General features: G+C 47.1%; 1 protein-coding gene across 1 annotated transcript in view; it reads left to right on the forward strand.

Annotated features, from left to right (window-relative positions):
• PIK3R5 (phosphoinositide-3-kinase regulatory subunit 5) overlaps nucleotides 1-24,790 on the forward strand; it is a 98,612-nt gene that overhangs the window by 67,745 nt on the left and 6,077 nt on the right. Inside the window, exons 5-15 of the mRNA XM_053569474.1 lie at nucleotides 152-290; nucleotides 16,945-17,014; nucleotides 19,438-19,612; nucleotides 20,159-20,312; nucleotides 21,057-21,140; nucleotides 21,359-22,067; nucleotides 22,194-22,356; nucleotides 22,678-22,803; nucleotides 23,291-23,419; nucleotides 23,620-23,713; nucleotides 23,883-23,959. Of these exons, the coding sequence (XP_053425449.1) occupies nucleotides 152-290; nucleotides 16,945-17,014; nucleotides 19,438-19,612; nucleotides 20,159-20,312; nucleotides 21,057-21,140; nucleotides 21,359-22,067; nucleotides 22,194-22,356; nucleotides 22,678-22,803; nucleotides 23,291-23,419; nucleotides 23,620-23,713; nucleotides 23,883-23,959 (1,920 nt within the window). The remainder of the gene's footprint in view (nucleotides 1-151; nucleotides 291-16,944; nucleotides 17,015-19,437; nucleotides 19,613-20,158; nucleotides 20,313-21,056; nucleotides 21,141-21,358; nucleotides 22,068-22,193; nucleotides 22,357-22,677; nucleotides 22,804-23,290; nucleotides 23,420-23,619; nucleotides 23,714-23,882; nucleotides 23,960-24,790) is intronic.

Raw genomic sequence — 24,790 nt, forward strand, 5'->3', positions numbered from 1 at the left:
CTTCTTCCTGGTCTTGTCCTGGGACACACTGCTGCCAGGAAATATGGGCTTTCTGTGGGACATTCCAGGGAGGGAGCAGAGGCTGTCCAGGTGTATCAGTGAGCTTTTTCTCACCCAGACCCCTCTGCTTGCTGCCCACCTCCCATCCTAGACGCCACACTTCCCACCAGACTCAGATCTCCTTCTGAAGGCAGCCAGCACTTACCACTGCTTCCTGACCTGGCCTGTCCCTTACTGCAGCATCTGCCAGGAACTGCTCACCTTCATCGATGCTGAACTCAAGGCCCCAGGTAAGTGGGGGCATCTGACCTCTGAAGCAGAGCTCACGTGATCAGCACACTTCTAGCTATTCTGATCCCATCCTTTGGCTGTGACCCTTCTCACCTTGCAGCCTTTGGTTCAGCTCTGTCGGTTCCCTGGTTTAAAACTTTGGAATCTTCTCTTCATGGCCCTGTGAAGCACATGATGGTAAAATTTGCACAAGCTGAGAGCAGTAACACTGAAGGTAGCTCAAGGAGGAGTTCTTAGGGGAAGCTGGAACAGGCGTTCAGGGCAAAGAGACCTTGCTATTTGGCCTGCACCTCTGTTCTGCTTAGCCAAGGAGTCCCCAAAGCTGCCTGGGTCAGAGAAACCCCAGAATACTGACAAGAGGCCTTGCTTGTTCTCTTTGCCCCCAGGAATTGCACGTGTTGGTTAATTCAGTTCTGGTCAGGGAAAGTGGCTGGTGCCAGGAATGGATGGATGGTTTGGCGGCTGCTGTGAAAAGTGTGGACAAGGACTTGGAACTCAGTTTTTATATGTGGGATCTGAAAAATAGGAGTTCTTGACAGATTGAAGATGCTGATATAGACATGAAAATGAGATCTAAAGAAACTGTGACAGAGCAAGAGAAAACAGAATCAAGTATGACTTACTGAGAGGTGGTACATCACATTAGCACTCAAAGGAATAAAGTTACATAAGCATCTCAATAAATGCCTCTAAAACACTTGATAAAAATTTAACACCTGTTTTGATATTCAAAACCCCTCAATATGTGGAAACTATTACTATGCAAGTGTTTTTAATATGGCAACAGCCCAAAATGAAATGCTAGAGGCATTTCTTTTAAAGTCGATAATCTTCTTTTTGTTTATGGGTATTTTGCATGTGCAAAAAGACAAAAATAAAGAATATTTTCTCTTCTCAAGAAGAGGAAATTTTAATTATTTAGAACTTAAACAATTGTTTACCTGTCAAGACAGAGAATCTCTTCAATGAAGAATTGTCAAAAATAAGAAAACAGGTAGTTAAGAGCTTTTCCATAAACCAGCATTAATCAGCCAGAAAACGTAGTGAAAAAATTACAATAGCAATTAAAAATAAAAAATGAATAAAAGAACATTTAACAACTAATATAGAGAAAACAAATTTTCCTGAAGAATAAGTAATTGAAAAGAGATATTGTTGGATCAAATCAATATTATAATACCATCAGGTGTTATGAAAAGAAATGTAATTGCAGTCAAAATATAATATCAGCAATATATTTTTAAAAGTAACAAAATATCCTATTTGAAAGAATAAATGCTCTACAGTAGCATTTATTTATGCATTTATATTTATTTATGTATTTTTAATAACTATACAATTATAGGTATTTATTTATCTTTATTAAATCATAGCTGTGTACATTAATGTGATCATGGAGCACTATACACTAGTTTCATAGACCGTTTGACACATTTTCATCATACCAATTATAGTTATTTAAATAGTATACCATTGATATAAGAATAGGTAGATTAATGGAACAAAATATAACAGCTAGAAACAGTATAAAAATTTGTAAAAATTTACTATCTAACAAAGAGGCAGCCTCAAACAAGTGATAAAGAAAATTAGTCATCTAATAGATGGTATTGAAATAATTAGCAGATCATAAAAAGAACTGAGTTAGAATTCTACTCAAAAACAAAAATTAAGAGTTCTATCTCAAACATAAAAATAAGCAAGATGGCTGCCGAGTAACAGCTTCCGTGCAACTGGGCACGGTGAGTCTGGGAAGGTAAGACTCCAAGCATCTCTGGCTGGTGGGATCTGCCTATAATCACCCCTTCGAGGATACGGGAAGTCAGCAAGGGACTTCTGGAGGAGGAGGACAAAAACAGTGGAAAACTGGCAAGTGGTTGCATGTGTTCGATCAACCTAATCCCTCTGGCAGCCGTAATTACAAGCAACAGTGAGACTGCAAACCAGAAAGGCCTTACCTGTAAACTGTTTCGGTGTTTATGGACTTGGCACTCAGTTGAACTGCCTTGGGGAGAGCTTGAGCAGGAGTGCGGAGAACTTTGGGCATTGTCTATGGCCCCAGACTGAGCCGCTGAGCTGGACGGAGTTAATAGTGTTTGGCTGTGGGCCACAGGGAGCCCTTGTAGGAGAACTGCCCCGGCAAACTCCACCCTCAGGGTCGCAGAGCAAGGATCAGGCGGGAGCTAGTAACCTAGTGACTGAGCAGCCTAAAAGCGGGGACTGAGCTGCCTTACAGCCTTAACCCTCAGGAGCAGAGTGAGACCGGTTTTGACACACTGGAACCTTGGTCTGTTGCCCTGGGTAGAGTGCTGTGGCTCACAGCTCATAGCAACCTCAAACTTCTGCGCTTGGGGCTGCCCAGACCTCCATAAGAGCTGCGGCGCGACCCCTGACCCATGACCCGCGCCCACCAGGTCTCCACATGCCCTGTCAAGGAACTGCGGGAGCCGCACAACCCTGCATCCTCCCTCCTGTACCCTCCCTGCCTCCACACTGGCCTGCTCGTCTGGCCAGGGACTCTGGTACCCGCGTGCTAGAGCCCTCCCTGCCTCTGCACAGAGCCCTTCTCTTGGCCAGAGATTGCTGGAGCCTTGGGCTCTCTGTGCCAAGGTCACTGGGCACCAGGCACTCCCAGAACCGTGTGCACCACCTCCCACCCTGTTGCTAGATCCAGGTGTGTCACACTCTGCAGCTGCTTCCACAACCGGAACTCCCTAGCTGCGGCAGCCCCAGAGGAGCTACACAGGGTCACTCCCTACAAAGATCAGGCAACAATAGAGTGATCCCGCTGGAGACTAATCTTGGAGAGACACCTCCCCAACTCTGAGGACGGCCAGAGGCAATAGTGAAAAACAATCATGAGGCAAAATCAACAGAAAAACTCTGGCAATATGAATAATCAGAGTAGATCAACTCTGCCAAGGATCGATTGGGCAGATACGGCACAAGATCCCATGCAAAAACAAATAGCTGAGATGTCAGAAATCGAATTCAGAACCTGGATAGAAAATAAGATCAAATTAGAATTCCAAGCAGTAACCCAAAATATATCTCAAGAATTCAACGAATTCAAAGACCAAATGACCAAAGATTTTGACACATTGAGACAAGAAGTTGCATCCCTCAAAGATCTGAGAAACACAGTAGAATTCCTCAGTAACAGAATGGAGCAAGCAGAAGAAAGGATTTCTGACATTGAAGACAAAGCTTTTGACAATCCCAAACTCTCAAAGAGGATGAGAAATGGAGGGCAAAAACAGATCACTCTCTCAGAGAGCTCTGGGATAATTCGAAGAACACCAATATTCCTCTTATAAGAATCCCCAAAAGCAATGAAGTGGCTTCACAAGGCACAGAGTCTCTTCTCCATGAGATTATGAAGGAAAACGTTGTAGACATGCCAAGAGATTCTGAAATTCAGATAGCAGACAGTTTCAGAACTCCAGCACAACTCAACCCAAATAAGACATCCCCCAGACACATCATAATCAATTTCACTAAAGTTAATATGAAGGAGAAAATTCTGAAAGCAGCCAGACAAAAGAAAACCATCACTTATAAGGGCAAGAATATTAGAATAACTGCAGATCTCTCTGCTGAAACCTTTCAAGCTAGAAGAGGATGGTTATCGACTTTTGATCTCCTAAAACAAAATAACTTTCAACCCAGGATCCTGTACCCAGGTAAACTGAGTTTCATTTATGATGGAGAAATTAAATACTTCAATGACATTCACATGTTGAAGAAATTTGCTGTAACTAAACCACCTCTCCGGGATATTCTCAGACCTATCGTCTATAAAGACCAGTGTAATCCTCCACCACAAAAGTAAACCCACCCAGAAATTTTTGATCAAATTCCAACTTCCACAGTCGCAAAAGGATTAAAAATATCCACTGGAATCTCGAAAGGTATATCAATATTCTCAATTAATGTGAATGGTTTAACTTGTCCTCTAAAGAGGCGCAGGTTGGCGGACTGGATACAAAAACTCAAGCCAGATATCTGCTGCAGACAAGAATCGCATCTTCCATTAAAAGCCAAATATAGACTCAAGGTGAAGGGATGGTCATATACCCTGTTTCTCCGAAAATAAGACAGTATCTTATTTTAAGGTGTGTTCCCAAAGATGAGCTAGGTCTTTTTTTCAGGGGACGTCTTATCTTTCCTGTAAGTAGGTCTTATTTTCAGAGGATGTCTTATTTTCGGGGAAACAGGGTATACTCCAGGCAAATGGAAAGCAGAAAAAAACAGACATTGCAATCCTATTCGCAGACACAATAGGCTTTAAACCAACCAAAATAAGGAAGGATAAAGATGGACGCTTCATATTTGTTAAAGGGAATACTCAATATGATGAGATTTCGAATATTAATATTTATGCACCCAAGGAGCATAAATATTATGAACGCACCTCATTTTATAAGAGAAACTCTAACAGACATGAGCAACTTGATTTATTCCAGTTCCTTAGTAGTTGGAGATTTTAATACCCCTTTAGTAGTGCTGAATAGATCTCCAAAAAGAAGCTAAGCAAAGAAATTTTAGATATAAACTTAACCATTCAACATCTGGAATTAACAGACATCTACAGAACATTTCATCCCAACAAAACTGAATACACATTCTTCTCATCAGCCCACAGAACATACTCCAAAATTGACCACATCCTAGGTCACAAATCTAACCTCAGCAAATTTGAAAAAATAGAAATTATTCCTTGCATCTTCTCAGACCATCATGGAATAAAAGTTGAACTCAATAACAACAGGAACCTGCATACCCATACCAAAACATGGAAGCTAAACAACCTTATGCTGAAGGATAGAGGGTTATAGACGAGATTAAGAAGGAAATCACCAGATTTTTGGAACAAAACAACAATCAAGACACGAATTACCAGAACCTCTGGTATACTGCAAAAGCAGTCCTAAGAGGGAAATTTATAGCATGGCAAGCCTTCCTCAAGAAAACGGAAAGAGAGGAAGTTAATAACTTAATGGGACATCTCAAACAACTTGAGAAGGAAGAACACTCCAACCCCAAACCCAGCAGAAGAGAAATAACCAAAATCCAAGCAGAATTAAATGAAATTGAGAACAAAAGAATTATATGACAGATCAATAAATCCAAAAGTTGATTTTTTTAAAAGATCAATAAAATAGATAAACCTTTGGCCAACCTAACCAGGAAAAAAAGAGTAAAATTTCTAATTTCATCAATCAGAAATGGTAAAGATGAAATAACAACAGACCCCTCAGAAATTCAAAAAATCCTTAACGAATACTACAAGAAACTCTACTCTCAGAAATATGAAAATCTGAAAGAAATCGACCAATACCTGGAAGTATGCCACCTACCAAGACTCAGCCAGAATGAAGTGGAAAATTTTGAACAGGCCTATATCAAGTTCTGAAATAGCGTCAGCTATACAAAATCTCCCTAAAAAGAAAAGCCCAGGACCAGAAGTCTTTACATCAGAATTCTACCAAACCTTTAAAGAAGAACTAGTACCTATATTACTAAACCTCTTCCAAAATATAGAAAAAGAAGGAATATTACCCAACACATTCTATGAAGCAAACATCACCTTGATCCCCAAACCAGGGAAAGCCCCAACAAGAAAAGAAAATTATGGACCAATATCACTAGTGAATATAGATGCTAAAATACTCAATAAGATCCTAACAAACAGAATCCAACAACACATCAAAAAAATTATACACCATGACCAAGTGGGTCTCAAGGCTGGTTCATAATAAATCTATAAATGTAATTCAGTACATAAACAAACTAAAAAATAAGGACCATATGATTCTTTCAATTGATGCAGAAAAGGCTTTTGATAATATCCAGCATCCCTGCATGATCAGAACACGGAAGAAAATTGGTATAGAAGGGACATTTCTTAAACTAATAGAGGCTACCTACAGCAAACCCACAGCCAATATCGTATTGAATGGAGTTAAAATGAAATCATTTCCACTTAGATCAGGAACCAAGCAAAGTTGCCCATTGTCTCCATTGCTCTTTAACATTGTAATGGAAGTTTTAGCCATTGCAATTGGGGAAGAAAAGGCGATCAAGGGTATCCACGTAGGGTCAGAAGAGATCAAACTTTCACTCTTCGCAGATGACATGATCATATATCCGGAAAACACTAGGGATTCTACTACAAAACTTTTAGAAGTGATCAAGGAATAGAGCAATGTCTCAGGCTACAAAATCAACACCCATAATTCTGTAGCCTTTATATATACCAACAATAACCAAGCTGAAAAAACAGTCAAGGACTCTATTCCTTTCACAGTGGTGCCAAAGAAGATGAAATATTTGGGAGTATACCTAATAAAGGATGTGAAAGATCTCTACAAAGAGAACTATGAAACTTTAAGAAAAGAAATAGCTGAAGATGTTAACAAATGGGAAAACATACCATGCTCATGGCTGGGAAGAATCAACATTGTTAAAATGTCTATACTACCCAAAGCAATATATAATTTTAATGCAATTCCTATTAAAGCTCCATTGTCATATTTTAAAGATCTTGAAAAAATAATACTTTGGAATCAGAAAAAACCTCAAATAGCCAAAACATTAATCAGCAATAAAAACACAGCAGGAGGAATCACACTACCAGACCTGAAGGAATCACGCTACCAGACCTGAGACTGTACTATCAAATCGATAGTGATCAAAACAGCATGGTATTGGCACAAAAACAGAGAAGTAGATGTCTGGAACAGAATAGAGAACCAAGAGATGAATCCAGATACTGACCGTTATTTGATCTTTGACAAGCCAATTAAAAACATCCAGTGGGGAAAAGATTCCCTACTTAACAAATGGTGCTGGGTGAACTGGCTGGCAACCTATAGAAGATTGAAACTGGACCCACACCTTTCACCATTAACTAAGATAGACTCTCACTGGATAAAAGATTTAAACTTAAGACATGAAACTATAAAAATACTTGAAGAAAGTGCAGGGAAAACTCTCGAAGGAATCGGCCTGGGTGAATATTTTATGAGGAGGACTCCCCAGGCAATTGAAGCAGTATCAAAAATACACTACTGGGACCTGATCAAACTCAAAACTTCTGCACAACCAAGAAAATAGTAAGTAAAGCAAGCAGACAGCCCTCAGAATGGGAGAAAATATTTGCAGGTTATACCTCTGATAAAGGTCTAATAACCAGAATCCACAGAGAACTCAAATGTATTAGCAAGAAAAGAACACGTGATCCCATCTCAGGGCGGGCAAGGGACTTGAAGAGAAACTTCTCTAAAGAAGACAGATGCACGATCTACAAACATATGAAAAAAAGCTCATCATCCTTAATCATCAGAGAAATGCAAATCAAAACTACTTTGAGATATCACCTAACCCCAGTAAGAGTAGCCCAAAACCAGAGATGTTGGCGTGGATGTGGAGAAAAGGGCACACTTCTACACTGCTGGTGGGAATGCACACGAATACGTTCCTTCTGGAAGGATGTTTGGAGAATACTTAGAGACCTAAAAATAGACCTGCCATTCGATCCTGTAATTCCTTTACTAGGTTTATACCCAGAAGACCAAGAATCACAATATAACAAAGACATCTGTACCAGAATGTTTATTGCAGCCTAATTCATAATTGCTAAGTCATGGAAGGAGGCCAAGTGCCCATTGACCCACGAATGGACTAGCAAATTGTGGTACATGTATACCATGGAATATTATGCAGCCTTAAAGAAAGATGGAGATTTTACCTCTTTCATGTTTACATGGATGGAGCTGGAACATATTCTTCTTAGCAAAGTATCTCAGGAATGGAAGAAAAAGTATCCAATGTACTCAGCCCTATTATGAAGCTAAATTATAGCTTTCACATGAAGTCTATAACCCAACTATAGCACAAGACTATGGGGAAAGGGCCAAGGAAGAGGAAGGGAGGGGGGAGGTTAGGATGGAGGGAGAGTAATGGGTGGTGCCACACCTACAGTGCATCTTAGAATGGGTACAGGCGAAACTTACTAAAGGCAGAATACAAATGTCTACATACAATAACTAAGAAAATGCCATGAAGGCTACATTGAACAGTTTGATGAGAATATTTCAGATTGTATATGAAACCAGCACATTGTGCCCCTTGATTGCACTAATGTACATAGCTATGATTTAACAATAAAAAAAAAGTAAAGACTGAGCAGAAGTGAAAAAAAATAATTTTCAGGTAGATTAAAGGTTTATATTTGAAAAACAAGATCATAAAATTAGTAGAAGAAAAACAGGTTACATGAACCAGAGTTGCCCAACACACCCCCCATTGCAAAATTCATAAAGAAAAAGACCAACAGAGTTGACAGCATAAACTTTAAAGCTTGTATATGGCACACCCACTATCAGGGAAAGGTAAATGACCAACTAAGAAAAATATTTGCAACAAAAAATTAATATAACGAACCCATGAAGAGGTCTTTTAAGTCAATTTAACAGTAGGTAAACGTAATCATGGAAATAGGAATAAGTATGTGATTCGGGTACAAGAAAGAATCCTGAACGGCTAAGCAGTGCCTCCCAAAATATTCACCCTCACTAGTAATAAAGAAAACTCCAAAGTAAATAGTGGCTCTTTTTTCTCCTTCTTAAATTGACGAAGATAAAAAAAAGAACAAAAATACCAGTGTCGCAAGGGGAAGAGGGGCTATGTTTGCTACAGAATCAGAAAGAATACACTTTCTGGCAATTCCATTTCTCAAAATTTATCCTGATAAATATTAGGATGTGCAAAGATTTAGCTACAAGGATGTTCATCAGCTCTGTCTTTCTAATAATCAGCCAATGCCAAAAACCCTAAATACTGAATATTGTTGAGTATATCATGGCAGAGTCATTTGGTGGAATGCTATTCTACTGCCAAAAATGATATTGTAGGATTAGAGTTACTGAGATCAAAAGGTGTTGAGTAACTTGATTTAAAAAGGAAGCCCCAGCCTGGTGCATCAGCTCACGCCTATAATCCCAGTACTTGGGAGGCTGAGGAGAGTGGATTGCCTGAGCTCATGAGTTCAATACCAGGCTGAGCAAGAGCAAGATCCCATCTCTAAAAATAGCTGGGCATTGTAGTGGGCACCTGTAGTCCCAGCTACTGGGAGGCTGAGGTAAGAGAATCACTTAAACCCAAGAGTTGGAGGTTGCTGTGAGCTGCAAGGCCATGGACTCTACTGAGGGCAACAAAATGAAACTGTCTCAAAAAAAAAAAGAGAAAGAAAAAGCAAGTCCCAAAATACTATGTATAACTTCATTTAAAAGAAATTCAAATGTATACAAGTACCAGGCCCTGTTCTGTATTGACAGTATTTAATTCTCACCATACACATTAAACACACAAGGGATAGAAGTACCAAATCTTGTTCCCCAACAACTCCTGGACCCTAAAAGCCCAGGACTGAAGCTTTGTTTGTGAATTCTTTTGGAAGTTTCGTAACTGCCTTCCCCAACCTCTGTTATTATAAATGAGCACAGCAGGGGACAGGCTAGGGTTGGCCAACCCCAATGTCTCCCTGTAACATGGTCCTCACTTCTTGGTAGAAACTTGGGTGGAGAGTTAAGAAATCAGGAAGGCCTTGAGGAGAACGTATTGGCCTTGGACACACCATGAACAGACAGCCTGCCAGCCTAACTTTCCAAGGCACCCCAAATGAACAAACCAGTTTAAGGTCAAACTCTTTTTGTTCTCACCCCTCCCCATTTCCCCCCAAAACAAACAGACCTAGATCTCTGCTAGGATTCTTGCTGGTGACTGGAGCTCCTTTGCCAGGAGGCAACGCTTTTCTTACCTTCTACAATTTTGGAAGAAAGGATTTAAAATGCAAATGCCACGACAGGGCCTTCTTACCAAGTGAGATCTGGTACTTCGTTTATACCAAAGATCTAAATGACTCTTTTCTTATTTTGAAATGGATAAGGAAGATGCTGAGTTGGGGAAAAGGATCACCTGGGGGAGACCACTGCCCGATGTCAAGTACAGCCAGCTGTTTCTCCTCAACTGCATGCGCACTATGCCTCAAGATATTTTTGTGTATAGTTAGGTGGCTGCACACAAAGTTCTGTTCTGGGCTACCCAGTAAGCAGATGTGGTGCAGGGACGGGCAGTGGGGAGCCCCAGGCCCTGGGATGATGGGATGCTAAGCCTGGGACACACAGGCCAGGCAGAACAGCAACTGGAGGTGAAGATGGAATGAAGGCCCTGTGGCCTCAGAGCAGAGCGGGGCCTTGGAAACCATTGCTCACTACTGAGGGCCAGGTGAAGCCTGGGATGCCCTGGTGACCAGGGAGAAGGCAGGTGTCTGGAGAGGGAAGCCCAGGCCAAGTTGCCCAAGCTGGAAACTACTCTTCCAGGGAAAGCAGAACCGAAATAGGAAACCATCAACTCTCCCTGGTGTCACAGAATCATTTTCAAACACTTATGCAAATATTGAATGAGCTTGTGCTAGAGATATATCAACTCATTACTGAGGGAATCAGCAACATAGTAGAGCCTGTTTTAAGGGGGGTGTGAGAAACTCGTATAAGGTTCTCATAGAAGGTAGAATGACAGGCAAAGTTAGATACAAAATAGTTGATATCCTGTAGGGGTTATCTTTTCTACTGAACAAAATCACTTGCAACTTATCTCACATCCTCAAGTTAACCTCTAATTTCACAGAACCTGAATCCTAATCAATAATAAATGGTATGTTAAACAAAGTTACTTTCTTCTACATGACCCCTAAGTGGAATTGTCAGAAAATGTCTTTAGTGTGATTTTTAACAACCATACAGTTATCTTTTTGCCTTATTCTTGAGTCCCTCTCACCCACCCCCAATAAAGTGAGAGGAGGGTTGGAATGGAGGCCCAGGAACTTGAACCCTTGGAACAGAGGCTGCTTACCTTAGTGGTTACCAGTACTTGGAACCAGACCATTGTGGTTACAAATCCTGAGTCTGCTATTCATTGGCTGGGGGACCTTCAGCAGGGCATGTGACTTTTAAGCCTCAGTTTCCTCATCTGTAAAATGGGTGTCTAGTAATGCCTTCTACTCTGAGCATTGTGAGGCTTAATGCTGGCTTACATTGATTTCACACTGCTAGGGACAGGATGTGGGGATGATGTTAATTTAGAAGATGGGTCCTGGCAAGGTCACAGGGAGAAGATGACAAAGGACTTAGAGAGCTGGGACCTCCACCCATGGAATCTTAGGGACCCTGTTGCCATGGAGACAAATAAAACAGTTCATTTTGCTTTGATGTGGCTGGGTGGCAGGGGAAGTGGGCCTGTTATCAAGGCTAGGGGCCTCTCCCTGCTTCCTGACTCCACCCCCCATAGGGTCGCCTACCACCTCTACTCTGGGGGTGGCAGGAAACCTCACATCAGTGCCACAGGGTCCTGCCTGCTACAGCTCTCTTGGGCTCAGCCCACATGTTTTTTGAATATTTACTCTATACCTGCAAGGCTGTGAAGACCACAATACCTTCCTGCAAATAATTTATCTATAATCCTGAGGAACCACAGTGGGCATCTTATGTGTGAGTCTTTGTAATTTCGAAGCACACAGACCTCCAGGATTGCATCTCACCTGTAGGGTGAGAGGGAGAAGGAATAATATTCCCATTTCATACATGAGGAAACTAAGTTCAGTGTTTCTTGTTCAAGATATAAAGTCAAGTGTGAGAGAAGGAACACGGGCTTTAATATGACAAAGACTTATACTCTGTCATTTATTAGCTGATGACCTTGGGTAAGTTACTTAAGTTCCCTGAGCTTCCCTGTCAAAGGAGGTTGTGATTATTGGTGAGGATGAGGATGGCAGTGACGTGAGGGTTGCATTCATTGTGTGCTTGTGCTTTATTAATCACAGCCAAGGGTTGGTCCCACCTGTCCCTCAGAACATCTCTCTGGGTAGTTACTATTATTCCCATTTTTCAGATGCTTAAATTGAAGGCTAGACAGTTAAGTAGTTTGCCCTCAATCGCATGGCTAACAAGAGCTCTTACCACCTGAACGCAGGTCCATTCAATTCTAAAAACCATATTCTTCTCTTCTTTTCATACTTGCATAAAGCTGTGTTCCTACCAGGAGGCTCTGACAGATGACCGTGCAGATTGGGGGACCCTGGGCTGTCCTGGCTGTCTTTTTGTAAGCACTTTTCCGCAGGAGGGATTTGCTCCTGCCCCTTTCCCTTTCAGAGTCTTGGTACCTTCCTACCCTCAACCTCCTGTCAAATAAGAAACAAACCTGGGTGAGGTCAGTTTTGTCCATCAACTGGTAGTGGGTGAATTCTGAATACTCTTCAGTGGCAATAGATTTCTCTTGGGAAATTATCAATCAGACATTTTCATTTTATAGTTTTTGTCTCTGATTATGGAATGAAAGATTTATAACCCCTGAAAGAATGTCAAACAACATTGACTAGAGAGGGAGACATTTAGGGGAAGGAGTGGAGGGCAGGTGTTAAGGAAATCACAGGGTGTGTTTAGTTATGACAGATCTGGCTGCCTGTAACAGAAAGCCTCCCCCCCCCAAAAAAAAACAGTGGCTTAAACTTATAGGGGTTTATTTTTCTGTTGCACACACATACACACCTTGGAAGAATATAGTCCATCGCTGGCGTGGTGGCCCCATGACACCCTAGCCCAGTGTTCCCATCTTTCTACCCCACCATCCTTAGCAGGAGGTAGCATCCTCAAAATCGCTCCATGGTCTAAGATGACTGTTGGAGCTCTGGCCGTTGTTAGCAAAGAGAAGGAAATGAGGAGGGCTGCATGCCCAATACCTTCTGCAGGGAGGCTGTGAAATGTAACTTATCAAGGGCTACATTGCCCAGTGTTTCATTAAAAAAAAGAAGTGGGGACGGGTATTGGTAGATGCCTAGAAGTCTCTGCCATACATAACTTACTTGTCAGAGTGACCTGGGAAGCATGAATTGGGCCTGGTAGGGTGGTAAGAGGGCTGGTGTGGCAGGTCTCCTCATGGGTGGCTCTGGAAAGCTGGCGATCTCATCCCACGGGCATTTCTGCAGGGTCACTGCACTTGTTCAGAGCGGTGTGTCTTTTGTTATCACTGGCCTGTGGATTCCAAGAACTCGGAAATCCACTCTGCCTGCGTGGAGGTCTTTCCTCCCCAGCAGTACTGCCCTCTGGCCTTGCTCACCTCATCCCTTCTTGCCCTGCAACCTCTCTGGTCCCAGACTCCCAGCCTTCATGGTAGGTCCTCTCCTCCTCTGTTGATTGACCTTCCCACCCAGAAGACACAAGTCTCCCCAGAGACAGGGAGCAGAAGGGGCTGCTCGTGGGAGCGCTGGTGGGGAGGAAAGCACAAGAGAAACAGCTGCTGGGAGGGTGATGCTGGTGTCTACGTCAGGGCATCCCATGGCTCAGACTCAAACCGGCTCCCGTGAGTTGACAGTACCCACAGATGGCGCAGAGCGATGACCCCACATCGTCTCATTTTAGGATAGCAGCACAGGTAGGACTGAGCCCTGCTTCACCCCAGACTCCGTAGAATCTTGGTGTTTGCCTTGTAAAAGGAAACTGAGCCAAAACATGGTTGCTGCCTGCCTCGTACCTCACAGCATCCTCAGTGTGGGCACATCTGTAAGGGTGCTGTTAATTCAATACCAGAGCTTGATGGTATCAAACTGATGGCAGAAGTAGTGGTTTTCATGTGTCCTTGGTCTTCATCAGTCCAAGTAGCCTGTTCTGTGCAGAACGCCCATCTATTTGCAACTTTTTAAAAGGGCAGAAGCTTAGATAGGTACACAGGCTCGACTGTGAAGGGTCTTGACTGCCCAGGCAAGGAGTGTGACCTTCACTGTGACCGCTTGCTCCCCACCCCATCCCACCAGTACAATAATACCTTTTCTTTGCCCCGTGTGGGTGGCTTCTCTTGGTTTTCTACTTGCTACAACCTGGCACAGGAACAAGATTTTTCTTTAGCACCTGAACCAGTCTCGGTTTAAGAAGCCAATCCTAGAAAGCAGTTCCCATCTGCTAAAGTGACCAAGAAAGAGTGTGATCTAAACACAAAGGGAGAGAGGGGTCTGTTGACCCAAGGTTCCCTGATTGCCTCGTCCCTGTGCTGGGAGTGTAGTGTGGAGACAGGGGTGGTGCTGGGGCTAATACCACACCCTACTTAGTAGTCATGGCCTCCCTGGCACCCCCACGTAAAGTAATGAAAACTAAGGCTCATCAGCTTGTAGAGTACTGGGAGACATTTCCAGACTCACAGTGTTCACCAGCAAATAGGTCTCAACAGACAATTTCTAAGCCTGGTTCAAAGGAATCTGTACAAAAGTTTATAGGCTCATAGCAGGGTTAGGTTGCTCAAGCCTGTAATCCTAGCACTCTGAGAGGCCAATGCAGATGGATGGGCTGAGCTCAAGAGTTTGAAACCAGCCTGAGCAAGAGTGAGACCCCATTTCTAAAAATAGCCTGGTACTGTGGCAGGTGCCTGTAGTCCCAGCTACTGGGGAGCTGAGACAAGAGGATCTCTTGAGCCCAAGAATTTGAGGTTGTGAGCTATGACAACACTACGGCACTTTACCCGGGAGTGAGACTCTTATCTAAAAAAAAAAAAAAAAAATTATAGGCTCAAAGCCCCATCTATATTACAGTCTTTTCTAATTTGTTCCCAGCTCAGGCCCCTGCCCATCAGTCCATTACCCCCTAACCCCATGGCCCATGCTAAGTAGTGGAGTCCATTACTAAGGGAGGCCAAGGAGGGGGTTTTAATGGTATCTTCAGGGTTGGGATGGACAGTTTTATTTGATGATTGTATGCTCCGTATCTTGGATGTTTAGTGCTGGCCAACCAACTCTGAAAATAGCTCCCTCTCAGTCAGGGTGTGCCAAGAGGCACAGATGTCCTCCTAAATGTCCCCTAGCTCTAACTGTACTGCAGTCCCAAAACGGGACAGGTGGGGTATCCCAAGACACACAGGGGTAGGTGCTAGAGACTGTTCCTTGTGTGGAGACTAAAGGAGATGAGTGAGCTTCAAGGAGAGAGTTGTCAACAGTATCAAACACTCTAAGACACAAATTCAAGAAGATTGATGGTAAGGTTGAGCTGTTGGGATTTGAGACGGAAGAAAACACTGGTTAAACTTCCGGAGAAGAGTTTCAGAAGCCGGTGGGGTTGGAAGCCCACTGCTGAGTGTTTGATGCAGAGGGACAGTGACGTCACAGCCTTCTGCTCCTGGAGTGTGACCCGCTGCATGTCCAGGGTCAACAGAGCCCAAACGGCAGTGAAGAAATGGAGTCGGCATGGTGAGGGTTACCCATTAGAAAACAAGAAATAGCTAAAGAAAAGAGAAATAAGGTCAGGAGATCTTGCACGTGTGTGTTTGGAGTTAGGTAGGCTGGGGTTTCCACTGTGTCCTCTAGGTAGCTACAGTATTAGTATGCAGGGTGGATGAGGCTAAGGGCTCTTTTTTCTGTAATGCCTCTCAGTGGCCACCAGATGGTGTCCCAAGCCCTGATAGTAACAGCCAATGTTTCAGGCAATTTCCTAGCAAAATAGATGTGATATTAACTTCCAAACTGTTATGGTGACATCAAAAATGTCACACAAAAGGCTAAAAATCAAACCAATTAGGTTCGAAGTTACAGCAGCATAATCTGGTAATTTTCTTCCATTTATTAAACAAAAACCACAGCCTTTGTGTATCTAGCTATCTATAAACTCCCAGCCTGGGCTTGCATTTCTGTGGGGACATCCTTCTAGCTCCCAGCTTCACCCCAGTCCACAGTGGCCCTGCTCCCCAAGAGACTATTTCTGGGCTCTGAAGAGAAGGCAGCCTGCTGCACCAAACCGTGTCTGCCCTGGTGCCTGAGAAGTGGGAATTCTTGTTTAGACCTGAATGCGTAAGTGGGCTGCTTTCCAGCTACAGAACTGTGTCAGGTTGCAGGAAAAAAGGGAAAACTTCTGATTTGTTTCTTCTCAGCATTTTGAATTCAGAGGAGACATAGAGGGGGAGAGGCCAGAGAGGAAGGGGATGCAGGCTGGGAGGGGGTCTGGGGGTACAGTTCCCTCTGAGCAGTGATGACAAAACCACAGGCCCCCAGTGGGTGCGGGATGCCAGACAGAGACGCAGAGGTGCTAGAGGAGATTAGAAGCTTTCCAGTGATTGGATCTGAGGCTGAGTGGATGGGCTGAGGGCACCTGGCACAGCCACTAGGGGAAGGTACCCAGGATCCCAAGAGGCAATCAGTGACAACAGATTGGCAGCCTCCTGGTCCTGGGGTCCCCTCCCACCGTGCTCTGCCTCCCAGTCTCTAAAGAGCAAAACTTGGCCAGTCCAGCTGAGACAGGGCCTGGAAATCACAGACTGCTAATGGCCTCGGAGGCCACAATCTAATCTGCCCGTTATGGGAGAAACTGAGGCCCAGAGATACGTGACCTGCCCAAGGACACGCAGAAGAGCCAGACTAGAGCTCAGGCATCTAGCCTGGGCTCTAACCCTGCATCCCTTGGAGGGTTTAAATAGCAGCTCTCCTGCCCAGCGTTCTTCTGAGCCTCATGAAGAAACTTCCAACCTGATCACCCAGTGTCTGGCTCGTCCCGAGGCATGAGGATATGATGCTGAAGGGACAGAGAAGCCCATGAATTCTTTTTTGTTGTTGGCCCACAGGAATCTCCTATCAGCGACTGGTGAGGGCTGAGCAGGGCCTGCCCATCCGGAGTCACCGCAGTTCCACCGTGTGAGTGCTGGGTGGGGGGGGAGTGATAAACGGGAGTGGGGAGGTATAGGTGCTGTTTTAGGCTGAAGGTTTTCCATTAGATTCTTAAAGGAGCCTGCATCAATTGTGCCAGGTGGTAGGCACACATTACCTCACTTTATCCAAACTTTTCAGATGAGAAAGTGGAAGTCAGAGAGGCCAGGTAACTTCTCCAAGGTCACACAGCTACCCTGTTTCCCCCAAAATAAGACAGTGTCTTATTTTAAGGTGTGCTCCCAAAGGTGCGCTAGGTCTTATTTTCAGGGGACGTCTTATCTTTCCTGTAAGTAGGTCTTATTTTTGGAGGATGTCTTATTTTCGGGCAAACAGGGTAGTAAGTGTCTGAGCTAGGATTTGAACCTTGGTCTTACTCAAAAGCCCATGTTCTTTCCATAGTGTCTTTCTGCCTGTTACTAAAACAGTGTTTCCAAACACTTTTTGACCAGGACCTACAATTACAAATACATTTTATATGACAGCCTAGTACACACATCTGCATGCACACACCCCTGAACCAAGTTTCATGGAATGAAACTTATGCCTACTATATAGGATGAGCCCTGTCCTATTCTATTTCATTTAAGATGCAAATTCTGGTTGTGCCTCCTCACATTTATTTCATTGCCTACTCCTGGGTCCTGACCTACAGTCTATAAAGCTCTAGAGAGGAGGTGCCCATTCTGGGGACCCTCTGGAAGTCTTGGAGCCTGGCAGTGATGTCATGCCTTGACATATCGGGAGCCCAAGAACTCCAGACTTCATGGGCCAGCCTCAAGGGCTCACTTCCAGAGTTCCTTCTAGACAAAAACTAGCAAGCCTGTGGGTAGGTGTGGAAAGAGACAGAAAGGGCATGAAGGTGTTGTAGTTTAGTGAGAGACAGACACCCACTAAAGTATCTGAGGGATACTCAGGGCTGAGGCAGGCAGGCTGGTAAGCAATCACTAACCCCTTTTAGGTAACCTCATTTAAATCCTCCTGTTATCCCAGTGAGGAAGGGATTTTTCAGATTAGGTGACTGAGGCACAGAGAGGTTAGTAAGAAGAACCAAGGGTCTAGAGAGGGTCTCACTTTCCTTATCTATACATTAGGAAAGATGCTAAGTTCTCTTTTTGAGACGGTCTCACTCGGTTGCCCAGGCTAGCATGCCCTGGCCTCAGCCTAGTGCACAGCAACCTCACTCTTGGGCTCAAGCAATCTTCAGCCTCAGCCTCTTGAGTAGCTGGGATTACAGGTGCCCACCACAATGACTGGCTAATTTTTCTACTTTTAGTAGAGATGAGGTCTCACACTTGCTCAGGCTGCTCTCAACTTCCTGAGCTCAAGCTATCCTTCTGCCTCGGTCTCCCAGAATGCTAGAATTACAGGCATGAGCCACCACGGCTGGCCTGACTTTTGGGGCAGAGAAATCACACAAGCTGGTGAAGGCAGGGGCTTGGCTGGTCTCGCCCTGCACACAGTCATGTTTAGCGCATGTCTGTGCATGGAAGGAGTGAACTCGCTTAGCAAGGCAGAGAGGCTCAGTATGCCCAGAGGGAGTGCTGTCTACGTGGTGCTGCTGTGTCTCACTGGGTTTGAACACAGCTTGGGGCTGTGAGAGAGCAGTGCAGTGATGTGCACTGTGATGTCATGGTGGGGGTTGGCATGGGTGAAGTGAGAATGACTATGCGCTGTTATTAACTGTTAGCTGAGCCATCAGCACCTCAGGGTTCACGGTTCTCTTTCTATTTGAAGGACGTTTAAAAGTTTCCATAATAGACTTAATTACTGGCACCAAGAGGGACTCCCAGCATTCATCAAGAAGGGAGGAAGAGCAGCTGGCCACACAACCCCAGCCCGATGCTAGCCAGCATGATGGCGTTGGACTAATTAGAAAAGATGTCCCCTCTAGGCAGAATAAGACGCAGCCCCGACTTGGCATCCCTTCCTCTGGGCAGTTGCAGCTCCTGTGCTCTGAGGAATTTTAGGCCCCACTCACCCCAGGCCACACTGCATGAGAACATGTAGCTTCCTTGCTCCCTGGACCCCTTAAAAATGGTCTCCTGGCTTCATGTCATCCCACCTAAAATATGGTCCTCCCTTGAGGAAGTTTGCATCCATTCAGATGTTCTGTAGGAAAAAATGTTAATGTAAAAGTTAAGGTAAAATTTATTTTTAAAAATTAAGTTCAACTTTTGAAAAGGTTGTTGAAAACACCAGTTGAAAAGTACTTAGACCCCAAGCTTGCCCAGGACTGGGGCCCGGAGCTGCCCACCTCTGTCCTGGCCTCCTGCTATCCTTCCTCAGGCCCCGCCTGGGCTGAGAGAAGGCCCACCTCAGTGGACCTGAGTGCCAGCGGGCGTGATGTGTGGCTGCACCCTGGTGTGCTGGCCACTCCCAGGTGCTACAGCTGTCCTCTGTGCCCCCAGCACTGTGCTGCTGCTGAACCCTGTGGAGGTACAGGGTGAGTTCCTCGCCGTGGCCGACAAGCTGAGTGCACCGGGGCACTCGCCCCACAGCACCTACATCACCCTGCTCCTGCATGCCTTCCAGGCCACCTTTGGGGCCTACTGTGACCTCCCAGGCCTGCAATGCAGGCTGCAGGTATGTACCTGGGCCCTCATCTCCTCCATCTTGGCCACAGTTGCTGGGGTACACTGGTCCTCCTCATGCTGAGGGACACGGCAGGGGGGTGGCTGGAGGATTGCCTTTCCCAAGGGGTTTTCTGGAGTGCTGGACCCTGACCAGAGCTAGATGGTCCGCTGGGCAGTGGGTGCCTCAGAGGATGGCACATGCCATGGAAACAGGAATGAGCTTTGGACTGAAGACCTGGCATCTAGTCCTGGCTCCGTGACAGGTCAGCTGTGTTGCCCTGGACAGCCCTTTCCCTCTTTGGAGGGGCAGTGAGGCACTCTGAATCCCTCCCAACTGTGTGGGGCTGGGCCTGTCTCTCCTGATCCTTTCTTGAGAATGGTGGTCAAAGGGGAGGGCTGACTCCCTGACCAGCTGCAGGAAGAGGTAGGAGACGAGGCCAGGAGGGGTCTGGTCACTGCTGCTCTTAGCAAGACCTTAGGAACTGCACCAGGCAGCGAACAAACCTTCTCTGTACCACAGTACAGGAGCAAACCTTCTCTCCTCCTGGGCTTTCAGGCCAAGACCCTGGCAGAGCTTGAGGACATCTTCACTGAGACTGCCGAGGTGCAGGAGCTGGCGTCTGGCATCGGGGATGCTGCAGAGGCCCGGCGGTGGCTCAGGACCAAGCTGCAGGCAGTGGGAGAAAAGGCTGGCTTCGCTGGGGTGTTGGGTGAGGCTCTTGGCTCTTGGGAGGGTGGGGGCTTGGCCCACTTTCCCCATCTCCTGTTGTAGCTCTGCAGGTGTGCAGGCCAGCTGGGCCCAGCTCCTGTGCTCCACAGTCATTCCGGGCCCAGGGGCTTCAGCATCTTGTCGCTCCAGCATCTCCTGGGGCATGGTCCCTGTGTGTAGGATCAGGGTTGCCATCACTGTTGAAGGCTTGTGGGAAGAGGAAAGGAGTGCTCACTGAGCACAAGGGCTTGGCTTTCTTGTTGGAGGTAATGCCAAAGCTGCCACATCACTTTGCATATATCCCCTTGAAGCCACCTTGGTCACATGGCCTAATCTTGTCCTAAAGGCACCCAGGAAATGTCCTCTCTACAGCTCTGTTGCTATGGAAGGAAGCACTGATCATGAGAAGCAATCATCAGTCCCTGTTACAATATTATTTACAAAACCTTATGGGCTAATACTATTATTTTCCCATTTGGATACTGTAAAATGAGGCTCAGAGGTTGTGACTTGGCCACATTCATGCAACTTGTAAAGGGCATGGCATTTCTGAGATGTGCTTAGAGGAAGGGCCCTCTGGCTAGAAGCCAGGCGTACAGGCCTAGCTCAGCCTCCACCTGCCCAGCTGTGTATCATTGAAAAGTTCTTTTCCAACTGGAGCCTTCTCTGACACAAGGGGACTGTGCTGGCCGATCTCCAAGGCCTCCTCCCCAGCCCCCTTGCCTCACCTTTCCTGTTCTTACAGACACAGGAAAACCTGGGAAGCTCCACACCATCCCCATCCCTGTGGCCAGGTGCTACACCTACAGCTGGAACCAGGACAGCTTCGGTAAGGAACGGGTGGGGCCCCACTGCCTGGCTATCTTCCTAGTTCTGTACAGCTGCCCGCTTCCCCCCAGGCTAAGCACAGCAGGGCACAGTGCTGGGAGTCCCTGGCTGCCCTGAGCCCACTTCTGCTCTGCCTGGAGACCAGTCTGCCTAAGCCTGTCCCTGCTGTGAAGATACACAGAAGGGGATCCTGACAGCGCTGCCCCTTGCTTCCCGCAGACATCCTGCAGGAAATTCTGCTCAAGGAACAGGAGCTGCTCCAGCCAGGGATCCTGGGGGATGATGAAGAGGAGGAAGAAGAGGAGGAGGACTTGGAAACCGACGGACATTGTGCTGAGAGGGACTCCCTGCTTTCCACAAGCTCTCTGGCATCCCGGGACTCCACCCTGTCCCTTGCCTCTTCCCAGGCCTCAGGGCCAGCCCTCTCCCGCCAGTTGCTGACCTCCTTTTTGTCAGGCCTCTCAGATGGCATGGACAGTGGCTACGTGGAGGACAGTGAGGAGAGCCCCCCCGAGTGGCTGGGAAGGCCTGGCAGCCAGGAACGCCGGGGCTACCACAGGCCCGGGCAGAAGTTCAACAGGATCTATAAACTCTTCAAGAGCACTAGCCAGCTGGTTCTGCGGAGGGACTCTCGGAGCCTGGAGGGCAGCTCGGATACGGCCCTGCCCCTGCGGCGGGCAGGGAGCCTCTGCAGCCCCCTGGATGGCCTGGAGCCACTCCGCTCCCGGGCTCAGCGCTCCCACTCCCTGCCCCAGCCCAAGCTCAGCACCCAGCTCTCCAGTTGGCTCCTGGCCCCTGCTTCACGCCACCAGCGCCGGCGTCCCTTCCTGAGTGGGGATGAGGACCCCAAGGCTTCCACGCTGCGTGTTGTGGTCTTTGGCTCTGATCGCATTTCAGGGAAGGTAGCTCGGGCATATAGCAAACTTCGGTAAGAGCCATGGGGGGTGGCATCACTCTGCCCTGTGTAGTGGGGTTGTGCTGGTGTTATCTGGACCTGAGGCTTAAGGTCTGAGAGGGACCAAGGGTTCCCATCTCACCATCTTCTTTTTCCCAGGCGGCTAGAGAACAATCACCCACTCCTCACGCGGTTCTTCAAGCTTCAGTTCTTCTATGTGCCTGTGAAGCGAGGCCATGGGACCAGCTCTGGTGCCTATCCAGCCTCTCTGAACCAGACACCCCCACTCCACACAGACTCCCCGAGGCACCTCAGCCCTGCAGTATGTCCTCAGCCTGGGCCAAAATGGGGTGGGAAAATAGAGTGGGCATGAGCAAGTTCTAGCTACCCAAGGGAGCTGGTCAGACAGAAGTCATCAAAAGTAATTACCTGTGTTCACAGGACACCTCCTCCTGCCTGGTTCTCACTCTCAGGTCCCTGCCCTGCATTTGGGTATGACATTTTGCCACATGACAAAGGCTGAAAGTTGTCATCCAAGGGCAGGAAGGACCTCAGCTTGAGGCTGCAGGTGCTGTCCTGGGCCTTGGAGCTAGGATGGGCAGACCTCCTAGGTGGCTGGGAATGATCCTCATCTTTTCCCCAGGAGCTGGGCACAGCCCCATGGGAGGAAAGCACCAATGACATCTCCCACTACCTCGGTATGCTCGACCCCTGGTACGAGCGCAATGTGCTGGGCCTCATGCACCTGCCCCCTGAAGTCCTGTGCCAGGTAAGTGGCCCCTAGTGTCGGCAGAAAGGGCCTGCTAGCTGCAGTCATCCAGCCTCAATCTAATTTGAGACCCTCATGGAGGACCAGGGTTCACTTGGACAAGAGCAGAGAGGATGGGTGAGAAGTAGGCCTTAGTTTCAACATAGGACACTGGGGGCAAGTGCTGGAATCTCTGTGTTATAGGAGGCTCTGCAAAGGGTGCAAGGGATCTCAGATTTCAGCCACTTCCTCAGTTCCTGGCCTCATCTAGCGGGGTCAGAAGGCTCCCCGGAGGCCCATGGGTCAGGTGGGGAAGGTACTGGCCAGCTGTGGCCCCTCCTCAGTTTCCTGCTTCCATCTCAGCGTGCCTCCCTGGTCCATCTGCCCCCCTATCTTCTCTCCACCTCTGCATGCGAGTGCGCATCTCTGCCTCTCCTCCTCCCCTATTTTCTTCTTCTCTGCCCTCTACCCATCTGACCCTCGGTCTTGGCTGCCCTACCCTCCACAGCAGTCCCTGAAGGCGGAAGCCCGGCCCCTGGATGGCTCCCCGGCGCAGCTGCCCATCCTGGCGGACATGCTGCTGTACTACTGTCGCTTCGCTGCCAGGCCGGTGCTTCTGCAGGTCTACCAGACGGAGGTAAGACCCACCTCCCACGCCCACGTCTGTGCTTTCCCACGGACCTACTGCAGACCCAGGGCTGCGTCCCAGCCCGTGCCCTGCTGGGCTCGCAGCACCCCCAACTCCCCACTCCCGCCACCACTTGGCAGCCTGCCGCCCTCTGCTGGAGAAGCCAGAGGGGAGGTTCACACTGACGCACTCGCCCCTGTCCTCTCCAGCTGACCTTCATCACGGGGGAGAAGACGACAGAGATCTTCATCCACTCCTTGGAGCTGGGTCACTCTGCGGCCACACGCGCCATCAAAGCTTCCGGTGGGTCCTACCCGAACCCAGGAGATTGGCGGGGAGGCGGGGCGACCTGGGAGGCGGGGCGACTCGAGTGGGCAGGGCCCTGGGGCGGGGCTCCGGGAAGGCGGGGCTCCGGGGTCTGTGCTGTGCACTGGAAGTGGGAGGGAGTGAATGGTCTGCGTGTGCCGCACAGGTCCAGGCAGCAAGCGACTCGGCATAGATGGCGACCGGGAAGCCGTCCCTCTAACACTACAGATAATTTACAGCAAGGTAAACCAAACGCTAATCTTTCCTCCACCAGAGCTTGGGCCTCCACAGAGCTGGACTCATGTGTTTCTGGGCCCCAGTCTTTAAGCTAGAAAGTCTCAGAAGGCTCCCCAGGGTACTGAGAGAAGAGGGGCATGGAGGGAGTGGACATCTCTCTGCCCCTTGCCCTCCGAAGTCTCCCTCTCCATGTGTTTTCTGTTCTTACCTGAATGCACTCAGCAGCTTCTCTGAAGAGTCAGGAGCAGGAGTCTGCTGGGCCTGCAGGGGAGAGGGAGGGGGCCTCCGAGAGGCCCGTGAGGGTCTGTGGGGCTCGTGGTCTGGGTGGCGCATGCAAGGTGGGATCGTGTGAGAAGGGAGTGTGGAGGGTTGTAGGAAGGAGGAAGGATGTCCAGGAGACACCAGGAGACATAAGGTTCTGAACAGGTCCCATCAGGGTACAGGCTGAGAAAGGCTTGGCCTTACAGGTGGGAGTCCTCCTTCTTTCCTTCTTTCCTTGGGCCATTCCAGAGATATTTATTTAGTACCTCCTCATGCCATCTGTGTACTGGGCAGGAAAAATAGTTCATCAGGGAAAGCTCAGCTCTCCTTTAACCTAGAGGAGGGAGAGAGACAAGAAACAAGGAGCCAAATAAACAGCCAAAATAATTTCAGAGAGGTGAGTGATAACAAGGCAATAAAGGGGCAGATGAGTAATGATGTTGGGGGCTCTTTTACATCTGGTGGTCAAGGAGATGGGCAGGGAACTACTGACCCTCACCAAATGCTATGTACCAGGTGTTAAACATCTTCTATGGCCCCAACACTATTCTAGGCACTGGAATGTTCAAAAGAGTG

The sequence above is a fragment of the Nycticebus coucang genome, chromosome 18, assembly GCF_027406575.1.
Source record: "Nycticebus coucang isolate mNycCou1 chromosome 18, mNycCou1.pri, whole genome shotgun sequence".
NCBI classification, from domain to species: Eukaryota; Metazoa; Chordata; class Mammalia; order Primates; family Lorisidae; genus Nycticebus; species Nycticebus coucang.